This window comes from Trachypithecus francoisi, unplaced genomic scaffold (assembly GCF_009764315.1).
Source record: "Trachypithecus francoisi isolate TF-2019V2 unplaced genomic scaffold, Tfra_2.0 Lachesis_group4, whole genome shotgun sequence".
Lineage (NCBI taxonomy): Eukaryota > Metazoa > Chordata > Mammalia > Primates > Cercopithecidae > Trachypithecus > Trachypithecus francoisi.
This window is the reverse complement of record NW_022681469.1, coordinates 63,414,581-63,427,201: the sequence shown is the minus strand read 5'-3', so window position 1 is coordinate 63,427,201 and position 12,621 is coordinate 63,414,581. Positions and strand designations below refer to the sequence as shown.

The 12,621-nt window shown below is 33.2% G+C and overlaps 1 protein-coding gene across 2 annotated transcripts in view; it reads left to right on the top strand.

Moving 5' to 3' along the window:
• SEMA3E (semaphorin 3E) overlaps positions 1–12,621 on the top strand; it is a 281,858-nt gene that overhangs the window by 234,478 nt on the left and 34,759 nt on the right. For both annotated transcript variants that reach the window (XM_033193243.1, XM_033193241.1), the window contains exons 6-11: positions 2,309–2,428; positions 3,559–3,701; positions 4,752–4,866; positions 5,290–5,359; positions 8,073–8,217; positions 10,617–10,839. In XM_033193243.1, coding sequence (XP_033049134.1) covers positions 2,309–2,428; positions 3,559–3,701; positions 4,752–4,866; positions 5,290–5,359; positions 8,073–8,217; positions 10,617–10,839 — 816 coding nt within the window. The remainder of the gene's footprint in view (positions 1–2,308; positions 2,429–3,558; positions 3,702–4,751; positions 4,867–5,289; positions 5,360–8,072; positions 8,218–10,616; positions 10,840–12,621) is intronic.

Below are 12,621 nucleotides of genomic sequence, written 5' to 3'. Positions count from 1 at the left end.
ACTAACCACTGAATGCATTTGATCTCAAAATACTGCTTCTTCAAACAGACATAAAATTTCTGGGGAAGACAGCACTAATTAATCGACTTTGATAAAAATTATGTTAATCTGTTAATCTTCTCCCTTTCTATTACCAAATAACATGATATGCTTAAGTAAGAGTTCTGACCTAACTTTTCTCTACCAAATTATATGTTGTTAAGTCCAGATTTAAATCATCATTTTGTTTTTGTTATTTTCCTTGCATCATACCTCTCACTTAGCGTAAGTTGCGTATACTAGAAGAACTCAATAAATCTCTCTTTTTAAAAGCTGTTATCTTGAAAATTTTCAAATACAAAGAAAAGTTGAAGTAAAAGTAACACCTGTATACCATTTACCTCGAGTCACCAATTGTTAACACTCTGACACATTTACTTTTTCCTCTCTCTCATATAGAACATATAATTTAAAAATGAATTATTTCTTGGAAACCATAGATTTTATTTGTTTGTATCTCATACAGTGTTTTAAGAATCCATAGAGGATTTTGTGAACAGAGAAAAACTAATTAGAATTATTTATCTTTATAAAATGAGAAAGACTATTACAGTAGTAATTCTGAAGCTTATTTTTTTCATCTTTGAGTTTAATTTATATCTTATTATTCTAAATTTGGTATAACAAAAGCAATCATCTTTACTTTAAAAAAATTAATAGTCAGTTAATGCAAGTTGAAAATAAATTTCCTTTTAATTCATTGTATATATAATTTAATTGATCATTTTCCCAAATGTTTTTTTTTTTTTTTTTTGAGACGGAGTCTCGCTCTGTCGCCCAGGCTGGAGTGCAGTGGCCGGATCTCAGCTCACTGCAAGCTCCGCCCCCCGGGTTTACGCCATTCTCCTGCCTCAGCCTCCCGAGTAGCTGGGACTACAGGCGCCCGCCACCTCGCCCGGCTAGTTTTTTTGTATTTTTTTTTAGTAGAGACGGGGTTTCACCGTGTTAGTCAGGATGGTCTCGATCTCCTGACCTCGTGATCCGCCCGTCTCGGCCTCCCAAAGTGCTGGGATTACAGGCTTGAGCCACCGCGCCCGACCCCAAATGTTAAACCATACAAATATGCTTATACTTCTGAAGTTTTCCAAAGGGTTTTTGTTTGTTTGTTTGTCTTGTTTTGCTTTGTTTTGTTTTTTGTTTTTTGAGACAGAGTCTCGCTTTGTCACCCAGGCTGGAGTGCAGTGATGCAATCTCAGTTCACTACAAGCTCCGCCTCCCGGATTCACGCCATTCTCCTGCCTCAGCCTCCCCAGTAGCTGGGACTACAGGTGCCTGCCACCACGCCTGGCTAATTTTTTGTATTATTAGTAGAGATGGGGTTTCACCGGGTTAGCCAGGATGGTCTCAATCTCTTGATCTCGTGATCTGCCCGCCTCAGCCTCCCAAAGTTCTGGGATTACAGGCATGAGCCACTGCGCCTGGCCTCCAAAGCTTTAAAGACCTTACCTTGGGAAAAAAATCCTTCATAAATAATGAAACGATTTTAAAGTTCTAATAAATAAGATTTATAAATAAAGTATTCAAGATCTTTTAAATTCTGTTTATGTATTAGGTCAGATTCTTATACCTGTAATTTTAATAATCTAATTATAAAATTAATTACATAATTAGATATATTAAGTTGGAAATACAATTAATTTTGGAATCTCTTAACCTTTAAAGCACTTTAAATAACATATGTATGCATAGATACACACTGCAAACTTAAAAAAAGCATTAGTACTATGTAATGTAATAATCATATATGTTTTAGAACTAGACTAATATTATATGCCACTCATTAAGAAAACAGTTTTACCACTCTGCTTTAAGGTTGCTGTTTCCAGAAATCTACTGTTATCATTTGTTTTTTGGCCAGAAATTTTTGCCCCAGACAGGACAACTGAGTCTGGGAAAATAAATGAAGCAAAGTTATTTACCAAAAACTCATATAGGTCTTACTATTTACCAGCTATTCTTACAAGTGCTTTACTCTTAACTACCTTACTGAATGCAATTACTTTTCTAATTTGTAAATGAGGAAACTGAGGCACAGGAAACTTAGTAACTTGCCCAAATTCACATCTAGCAAGTGACAGACTCTGGACTCAAACCCTGGGACTCTTACTGTACCATCCATGCTCCTAACACCAATAGTATTAATGTCATAAAGTACATGTTATAGATACACATATTAAATATGGATGTATTTAATATAATTGTGACTTATACCTCGTCTTCAAATTCAGGAACAAACACTGACTTCTTTTTTACTGCTGGTCCCACGTAGGTAGTGAATTGTTTGCTGGACTCTACAGTGACTACTGGAGCAGAGACGCTGCAATCTTCCGCAGCATGGGGCGACTGGCCCATATCCGCACTGAGCATGACGATGAGCGTCTGTTGAAAGGTAAGGATGAGGGGAAGAGTATGTGAATTAGGATTGAAACCAACTCTAAAACTTAAGGAAAATACTGCAATTTTGATAATAATAAGAATATAAATACAATTCCTTTACAAATTTCAGGATGTTTTACTAACAACGTTCTTGAATTAAAATATTTTATGTGATATATGTATATCATTTTCTATCAAAATTGATTGACTTAATTATAAAATCAGTATACCTTTTGAGCAATGCTTAGAAATCAGTATTTAAATAAGGAAAACAAAGCAAATGTATGAAAACCGAAAAGTCCATCATCCAGTAAGCTGTTTTGTCTACTTTTATCAATTGATAGAATTTTTGATTGATTGATTGCCCTGCTTTGCTTGTTTTAATAGGATTGCATTACACTTTAGAGACAAAACTCTAGGAAAGTCACTAGACATTCATTGATACAGAATTCTTTGTAAGAAGTACGTTTTATATTTTGGCACACTGGTATATGGAGGTGCTATAATATTGTTTTATGGTGAGCATTTTAATTACTTTCCACATTTTTATTAAGCTGTAAAATGCACAGTGGTTATTGATTTACCATTCATATATTTGACATACCATATCAAAGAACACATATTCAAATCTCTTGGACTACAATCTCAAAAACGTAAAATAAATTTTCTACTTTGAATCTAAAATGATCTATGTGCTATACTGGTAGATAATTTATGAATTAAAAATAAATGATGATATATTTATTTACTTTAATATGTTACTTATACTTACATTTAGTTTTTATCTACAATGGAAGGAAATTTATAGAGATTATCTTCATCGTGCTCCTAATCTGTTCTTTCCTATATGCATTTTAATTTCCCATTGCCTGTTGTTTGAAATTCTTCTTCTCTCCTTGATTCTTTTATTTTCCAATTAAATATTCTTGTAATATTTCTAAAAGGGCTGTTAATATGCAAATAAAGTGGAGATGTCTACAGCGTTTTCCATGTTTGGTAAAAAAAATTCAGGAAAAATATTTCTTTATGAAATGGTGAAAGTTAAACATAGGGATTCAGATGATATGTAATTTATTGGAATAACTTGTTAGCATTTTGTTATAATATCTTTTTCACTTTTTCTCCTATTTTTTGCTCCTATAGAACCAAAATTTGTAGGTTCATACATGATTCCTGACAATGAAGACAAAGATGACAACAAAGTATATTTCTTTTTTACTGAGAAGGCACTGGAGGCAGAAAACAATGCCCACGCAATTTACACCAGGGTTGGGCGACTCTGTGTGGTGAGGCTTTCTCTCTCATTATGCTTGCTTATCTCACAATTTATGGTCAGGCCTTTAGTAAGTTTATAATAAGTTTCTACTTTTAAATATTTTCTAGTATTCTTTAGACTACCTACAATTGATATTTACTATACCAACCTCTACATTTCTTATCTAGTGAAAGGTGTGTCTTAAAAGGACCTTATATTTTGTATGATTTTGCCCATTTTTGAAGCCATACCAAGAAGAAATAGTCTATAATTAGACTGTCCTTCTTCCCGTGCAGAAATTTGAGCTTGATTTTTCTTAACGAATTTAATCAAAACCTTTTTTATTCCTTTAGTACACAGTACAAATAATATACGTAGCTATGTTTGAACAATTCGACTGGTTAAAGTTATTTTTTTTAAAAAGCCATCTGTAATTTACTGAATATTTAGAGAGGTTGTTTGGGAGCATTTAAAACCAATAGGAGTAGCAACATAATCTAAGAATCTAATAAAATTGCAAACATAAAGTTACCTTGGCATTTAAGAAGATGTTCGAAAATAAACTTACATATAAATATTTGTGTATATGTATATTGTGTGTGTGGTGTGTGTATATATTTATATACATATATAGTATGGGCATTGTGTGTGTGTGTGTGTATTTCAAGCTTCCTTGAAAAGCCTTTTTTCTTTGTTAAAGGAAGAAAAGAAATGGATGTTTCTATATTCCTGAGAGAAGCAAATTATTTATGAACAAAGTAATAATCATGATTACTGTATCTCTCCACTATTCTATTTAGGAGAGGTTGCTGTATTAATATTGTTTAATATCTGCAAAATATATTTAATGTATCAGGGCAAAAGTGCGCTGACAAGGACGAATTAAGAAACCAAAAAAAAAAAACCAAAAAACCCTAAATTATGGGGAATTGCACCAATGACATTACTTGAGAATTATGCCAAATTTTCCTAGTTAAATAAAAAAGTCATAACTCTTGGTAACTGCATGTTTAATAATATAAAATCTGTGGTTGGTCAGAATTCTTCAGGTAACTACTTACCTCCTTTTTGGTTTTCACAGAATGATGTAGGAGGGCAGAGAATACTGGTGAATAAGTGGAGCACTTTCCTAAAAGCAAGACTCGTTTGCTCAGTACCAGGAATGAATGGGATTGACACACATTTTGATGAATTAGGTAAATGTTTTTAGGTGAATTAAGTTTGCTGTTTTGTGTATATACTTCTTTATAACTTTATCCCTAGGACACATAGAAAACTTGTTTTCTGTGTATTTGACCTCTATCTAACACAGAGCAAGTTTCTGTTCTTTTCATTTTGGCCAGGCACAAATGCTGGGGGAAAAGGGATTGCAAGAACACAAAGAGGCTCATCTTGTTAGCTTAGTCCATGTCTGGTTCCTTCCTGTTGTTCAGCTCAAGGTCACCCAGAACAACTGAATGATTAGCTCTGTTATGATTGATCTTGGTTATATAATTGTATATGAAAATATACATCTTAAAATCTATATTGGATTCTAAACAAATTTATGTGAATACATTTTCTTTGCATGCAAAGAGAGCTAAAAATACTAAGTGATGGAATGGTCTTTAATTTTTCAGAGGATGTTTTTTTGCTACCTACCAGGGATCATAAGAATCCAGTGATATTTGGACTCTTTAACACTACCAGGTGAGAAATTTATACAGTCAATAAAAACAATATAAAACAAGAGATGCCTCACTGGACTCTCCTTTCATGGTGTATGTTTAACTTGTAAGACTACTGACCCAGTTGCTGTTCTCATTTTCTACACTTTATAATCACCAATTGATCTTTATTCTCCAATGTTTGCAAACATACTTTCATTTTCAAAAGCTCAATCTCAATCCAAATCTTTTTGTTTATAGTACCCAGAATCTTCCTGTGCTAATCTCTTCACTCTCTAATCTAGAACACAGTGATTTTTTTTTTTTCACATACAGTTTGTAAGATATCAGTCCTTACAATGTGTTATTATATGTTGTAAAGTCTAGGACAATTCCTTTATTCATCATACAGAATTTTCCAAGTCAGGCTTTCAAGGTTCTATATCAACTGTTACTCACTCACCATTGTATATTTTCCCTCTGAGTTCACTAATGGTCTGATGTTGACAAGATAATGCCTTGACAGATGTGAGGCGGTGTCTACTTTGCTAGTTCCCATTACTATATTTTTATTTATTCACTTATCTTGCTTGAAATAACTTTCTCCTCCAACACTGAGTTAAATCAGTTCTCCAATACTTACCAATTGCCATAGCCAAGAAAAATTCCTCAATTTCTTAATCACAGAGCACTCTTCTCACTCTTTTATTCTGATTTTCCTGCTCTTATGTTGATTCGTAGTGAACACATGTTGATCATTGGCTCTCTGTCTTTTAAATTTGCTGCTCAAGTTTAAGATGTATAATCTATTGTTTTCCCCTTTATGTGTTTGTATTTTTTACCCATGGTAAAGTGCTGTAAAAATGGATAAAATATTATTTCATGTATTTTTACACACAAATAAAAATATTAGAATCAGTTTTTGTTAAAAGGTTATATACACAATTTCCTGAGTCTCTTTCTAGGTAAGGCATAGTGCAGGTAAAATGATTACGATAAAAAATAAAGAAGAATATACCTCAATTCTCTTGACAGGGCTAGAATAATACTACTGAATTCCTCTTTTACATCATATAAGCCATAAACTGTCACATAATTATGTATACTGTGCTTATGTGGGGGTCTTTCCACACAGCTTTAGTTTGTTATTTTTCAGCAGGTGGTTTCTAATGTCACTTAGAAAAAATAATACATCTCTGTAGACAAGAATCCTGCTGTTGCAAAGAGACTTTTTCTTCAACAGAGAAACATGGAAACAATTTGTCTATCAATTATTTCTTGATGCAAAGAAAAATAGTTAATGTAGATTGGTAGTTATCACAGTGCATGGAAAGTACTTAACATTTTAACTTCACCTCCTCCCTTATGCTGTGAATAATTCATACATTGCATGATAATTCAGTGAATTTACATGATAAATTTAAGCTATGGAATAATCAGTTTAGTTTTTCTATGGGTTAATATGATCAGATTATAAGCTATTTTCCTAAATGATAGCATAATGGATCTTTCTGAGAAATCAAACATAAGACATGATTTTCTTCTATAATTTCTCTTTTGACTGTTCAATTTATATAAATCTGAGAACAAAAGCTTCCCAGCTGTTACCTGACATAAGGATTGATATTTGTAGAATGGTGATCAAAGGTGTGCTACCACTTTAGTTAGGAGACTATCTCAAGTGTTCCCTGCATCCTAGGCATTTCCAATTGCTTCAAGGTGTGTTATAAAATGTGTGAATTGGGGGTATAGGACAGTAACATAACTGCTGTTTTACAGGTGTCTCAGTGTGTAGGAAACTTTATTTATATAGAACTTTGAATTTTGCAAAATACTTTCACAAACATTAACAATTTGGATTCTTACAATACAGAGATTCTGATAATGTTAAAATTCATTCATTTCATGCTAAATTAAGGAATATGGCAAGATTGTTTAAAAAATAATTTTTAAAGATGTCCTTTTGTAGAATCTGATTACAAATGTTTTCAGTAAAAGTTGCCATAGTTAGTCAACTACTGCCTTTATACAGTCAAGTAGAAATTTTAGTCAAGAAAATTATTTTGCTTGCTGCTTGTTCTGGAGATGAGGGATCTAAGTTTTGTATGGTTAAAGTAATTTTGTCCTGCTTAACATATTCAGTCCAGTCATCTTTTTACTATAGACACTTTTCAGTGGCTGAAGGAAGGAATATACAAGCATATTAATGTCTACATGAACCCCAGCTAAAAAATGGAAAAAAAAGGCCTAAATTTTCATAAGACTTTAAATTGTTCAAGTCATATATATTAAGAAACTTAATACATCTTAACAGAATTTGTAGCAATATTAACAGCATAGTGAGTAAGAGAACACTGTCTACTTTGAAAATAGAACAACATAAAAGGAGATAATACCCAAATGAATAATTCAACTTGGGAATAAGTCTTTATTATTAATATGAAGGCCCGATCTCTCTTAATAAAAAAAAAAAACACACAATACAAGGTTTAAAAATAAGTGAAGTGACATTATTTTTGTCATTCTAACAATGTCACCTTCAACTGTATTAAGTAGGCAATTAAGAAAATGGTAAGTTTCAGAGTTTCAAAATTGGAAGTATTGCAATAGTTAACATATCTAGAATATTCTTTGCTTAAAGAAATTGCAACTACTTTACCCAAAAGACTTAACTCTTATCTTTGTAGGCTGGGGTGTTTTGCTAGGTGACCTGCTAGTTAGTTCCAGAAAGTAATTATCTTTTCTATATTTTTCAGTAATATTTTTCGAGGGCATGCTATATGTGTCTATCATATGTCTAGCATTCGGGCAGCCTTCAACGGACCATATGCACATAAGGAAGGACCTGAATACCACTGGTCAGTCTATGAGGGAAAAGTCCCTTATCCAAGGCCTGGTTCTGTAAGTTTAGTAATATAATAAATAATTCTTATTTTTAAGGACTCTTTTGGTAATATTTTGTTCACTGCTTCATGTGCTTTACAAGACTTTGCAGATAAACAGTTAAGGAATAGTATACCTAAAAGTATGCCTGGTGAAAAGTATATGTAGCAAAGAAATATCCTTTCAAATTTCAAGTTTTATGCTTGTTATTTAATAAAAAGATATAATATATAATGGACACAGCAGTTTTATAACATATATATTATTATGGATATTTTGGCTAAGTAACACCAATTAAAATTTTATTTTTTAAAGTACTGGTGAACACAGAAACATTCAGTAACATGAACATCGTATTCCTCTCAGCTTCTTCAGAGGAGTTAGCACCACATATAATTTCCAAGCAGGACAATGTCACCAAATTTTTATGTTCTAATATTTAAATCAGCCTCTAATTTCCATAGGCCAAACTGTCTCCTTACTTCTCATTATAGGAAATCTATAAGAAGTTTTTTTCTCTACCTCCTCAGAATACTTAACATCTCATTTAACATCCTTGCTGGCCCCTTAGGAAAGAAATGCCAATACAAAAGTATTGCTAGAGTACAAAAGTTCTACCACTTGTCTCTGAACTATGCTATTAAGATTCTTCTTAGCTAGGCATGCAGACTTTTGCGCTTTTAGCACACATGGCTAAAACTGATGATGATAGCGAGGGTGACGATGAGATAATGATTTTGTATCATTCATCCTGTGTTCAACTAGGTTGGAAAAACTTTGGATCATTGTATGTGCTATGTGAGCTATGGAGAGCAAATATTTAACTTGTCACACAAGTCAACATCTATACTTTTACAAGCAGCTGGTGAAATCCCATCACTACGCTGATTCCACAATTACTTGCAAGTCAAGTAGAAACCATTTTTGTAGAGCAAAAACCCAAAGTGGAAACAAACCTTTACCTCCATTAACAAGTGTTAAGGCTTTACCATTTCAATCACTCTCTCTCACTAGCTTAAAATTATTACTTCCAGTAAGACATAAAGTATATTTTATTTCACTCTATTGATTGAAATTACAATTTTAAATGGAGGAAACCTACTCCTGTGGCTTTGCTGGAAATGCTTCTTGAAACCACATGGTCTTAAAGGAGATTTGGAGGAAGTGACTGGTTATGGATCTGCTTCCAAGCTAGTCCAAAATGTTTCCAATTATATATCATGAAAGTACACTCAAGTGAAAAATCCATGCCAAATTAGGAAATATGGTCTGATTTTAAAAACCACACCATTATAAATGTCCTCTTTGTGGAATCTGATTACTAAACTACTGTATTTATATTCTAAAGTGGAAAATTTTTATCAAGGTAATCATTGCAATTGCTGCTAGTTCTGGAGGAAAATATGTAAAATGAGGGAGCAGTTACCAACAAGCAAGAATGAACACATTTAAAGGTTTTCCAATGAGTAACTTAAGCTACTGTTGAGTATTTAATTTTATAGTCAGTGGTTTAAAAACTGACGTTATAGCACATATTTCTTGTTTTCCAGTTTATTTTGTCAAATCCATTAAAAATACAAATTCATATAGATTATAGTAAACAGAGTTTTTTTTGCCATTGATAATTAACAGTGATAACATCTGAATAGGTTTTTATGTTGAACCACTAAAATTCTATAGTCAGTGAGCCAATCAGAACCATCACTCATCATATTATCATAGACTCAATAGTGGTAAAGCTATTTTGTGTAGTTGTGATCCTTAGTTAGAGAGAAGTTTCTGCACAGCAAAGAGATTTCTTCTCTTTGTATGAACAATAGATTGTTTCCCTTCAAAATGTAACTTATTACAAAAAGCAAATTTCAAAAATAGAAAATAATTTATTTATGATGTTAAACATTTTGACCATCCCCAAAGTCTTGATATTAACTATATCTCACTTTTCCAGAATTTCTCTAGTTTCTCTGTACTTCTAATGCTGCATGTTTGCAAAAATTTAGTCTTTCCGGTTTCCGAGGAAGATTCCATTTCTGTAATGAAAAATGTATAGTTACTCACATGGACATAAAGAGGGGAATAACAGACACTGGGGCCTGCTTGAAGTCAGAGGGTGGGAGGAAGGAGAGGATCAGAAAAAAAGAACTGTTGGGAACTAGGCTTTGTGCCTGGGTGACTAACTAATCTGTACAACAAAGCCCCGTGACATGAGTTTACCTATGTAACAAACCTGGACATGTACCTCTGGGCCTAAAATAAAAGTTAAAAAAAAAAAGAAAAATATATGATTACTCTATATTTCTAAATGCACAATTGACTAATTTGACATCTTCAATTTTTCTGATTCTTCTCGTGGTTGATTATAAATTTTCTCTTTAGGTGTAAGGCAAAAAGAATTATCTAATCCACTTGTTTTTCAGTGTGCCAGCAAAGTAAATGGAGGGAGATATGGAACCACCAAGGACTATCCCGATGATGCCATCCGATTTGCAAGAAGTCATCCACTAATGTACCAGGCCATAAAACCTGCCCATAAAAAACCAATATTGGTAAAAACAGATGGAAAATATAATCTGAAACAAATAGCAGTGGATCGAGTGGAAGCTGAGGATGGCCAATATGATGTCTTGTTTATTGGGACAGGTAAAGAGATGAGAAAGTACTCAGAGATGTTTAAATTGACCTTTAAATTCAATAATTTTAATAGTATTTCTAAAAGCACCTATCAACAAATCTGTCCATCCATTAACCCATTTCACACTCTTAATCCAAAATGAGACAGATTGAAATAGAGACCTCATGTGACTGCAATAGTAAGAGGTTAGGCCAATTGTCTGGGAATATTACCACTTTCACTGTCAGAAGGGTCATGGTTTGACCAACAAAAATGTGGTTTTTTCCAGATGTGAGAAATATTGAAGCTGCCAAAGAGAGGATTTGGGGCTTGCACAGCACATAATTCCTTATACATAATCAATACTTCATGCATATGAATAAATGAATAAGTAAAGAAATGAATAATAGATGTTAATGAACAAAGTTGGTTCCAAATAGAAGTCCTCATAGTGGAAGCAGCGTGTCATAGCAAGAATAGTTCTGTCAGGTTCCTGGCTCCATTACTAACTTTGATCAGTGAGTCCTGGAGATTTTGTGAACAACTTGGAACTTGGGACAATAACTTCACCTAAATCTCTAAACACAGCAATTCTTGTGAGTCCATGTCAAGATCAACCATTTGTGCCAAGCAAGCCAAATGTTACTCATAATATCCTGCATTAATAAAACAAAGTATGATAAATATACTAAAAGTGGTATTTTCAAATAAATTTGTAATTTCAATCAACCCATACATTAGATCTAACGTGTAGAAGAGAACCTGAAATTTTTCAGCCTCCAGAGTAGTATGTAGCAAATTCTTTGAAGTGTTTTAAAATCCTATAGTCATTTTTAAAGTGTTTAAAATGATTCTTTCTTTGTCTTTCTTTTTATTCAGCATAGTAATTGCTACAGTAGTTGATCATCTTTAGAGAAGTGAGCATTCTAACACACATGACTTTAATCATAGATACATAATTCTGAAGAGATATTGGCATAAACCTGGATCAGGAAACAGGATGTAATATTAATATTAATGTTGGTACTTGGGTTTCTCCAATAATTCTTTTGTTTTCATTTTTGTTTTGTTTTTTGTGGCTTTTGTTGCTGTTTTTTTGTTGTTGTTGTTGTTATTGTTGTTGCTTGTTTGTTTGTTTTTTCTTGAGTCAGAGTCTGTTGCCTAGGCTGGAGTGCAATGGCACGATCTCGTCTCACTGCAGCCTCTGCCTCCCAGGCTCAAGAGATTTTCCTGCCTCAGCCTCCCGAGTAGCTGGGATTACAGGCATGTGCCACCATGCCCGCCTAATTTTGTACTTTTAATAGAGACAGGGGCTTCTCCACTTTCGTGAGGCTGGTCTCGAACTCCTGACCTCAGGTGATCCATTTGCCTCGGCCTCCCAAAGTGCTGGGGTTACAGGCATGAGCCACCATGCCCGACCATCCTTTTGTTTTTTAAAACAAATATTTAAGCAATAAAACATTTTCTATCTTATTCTTAGAAATTGATTTCTGGTACGGGCTGTATTTTCTTCATTCATTTTAGGAAGTTAATGTTAATAAAGTGCTCTGCACTGTGGGTTCAAGATTAACATGTCATCAGATTTCTTTAGCAAACTTGAAATTAGTTGGCCATAAATTCACTCATAGTGACTTCCAAAAAAATTTTTAAAGTTGCATAATCAATACTAATATATGATAAAAGTAATTAAAGTATTAGTTTGGTGTAAAAGTAATTGCGGTCTTTTGCTGTTACTTTAATGGCAAAAACCGCAATAACTTTTGCACCAACCTAATATGTTATTTTTAAATGCCCTGGAAAGCAGAATTCAT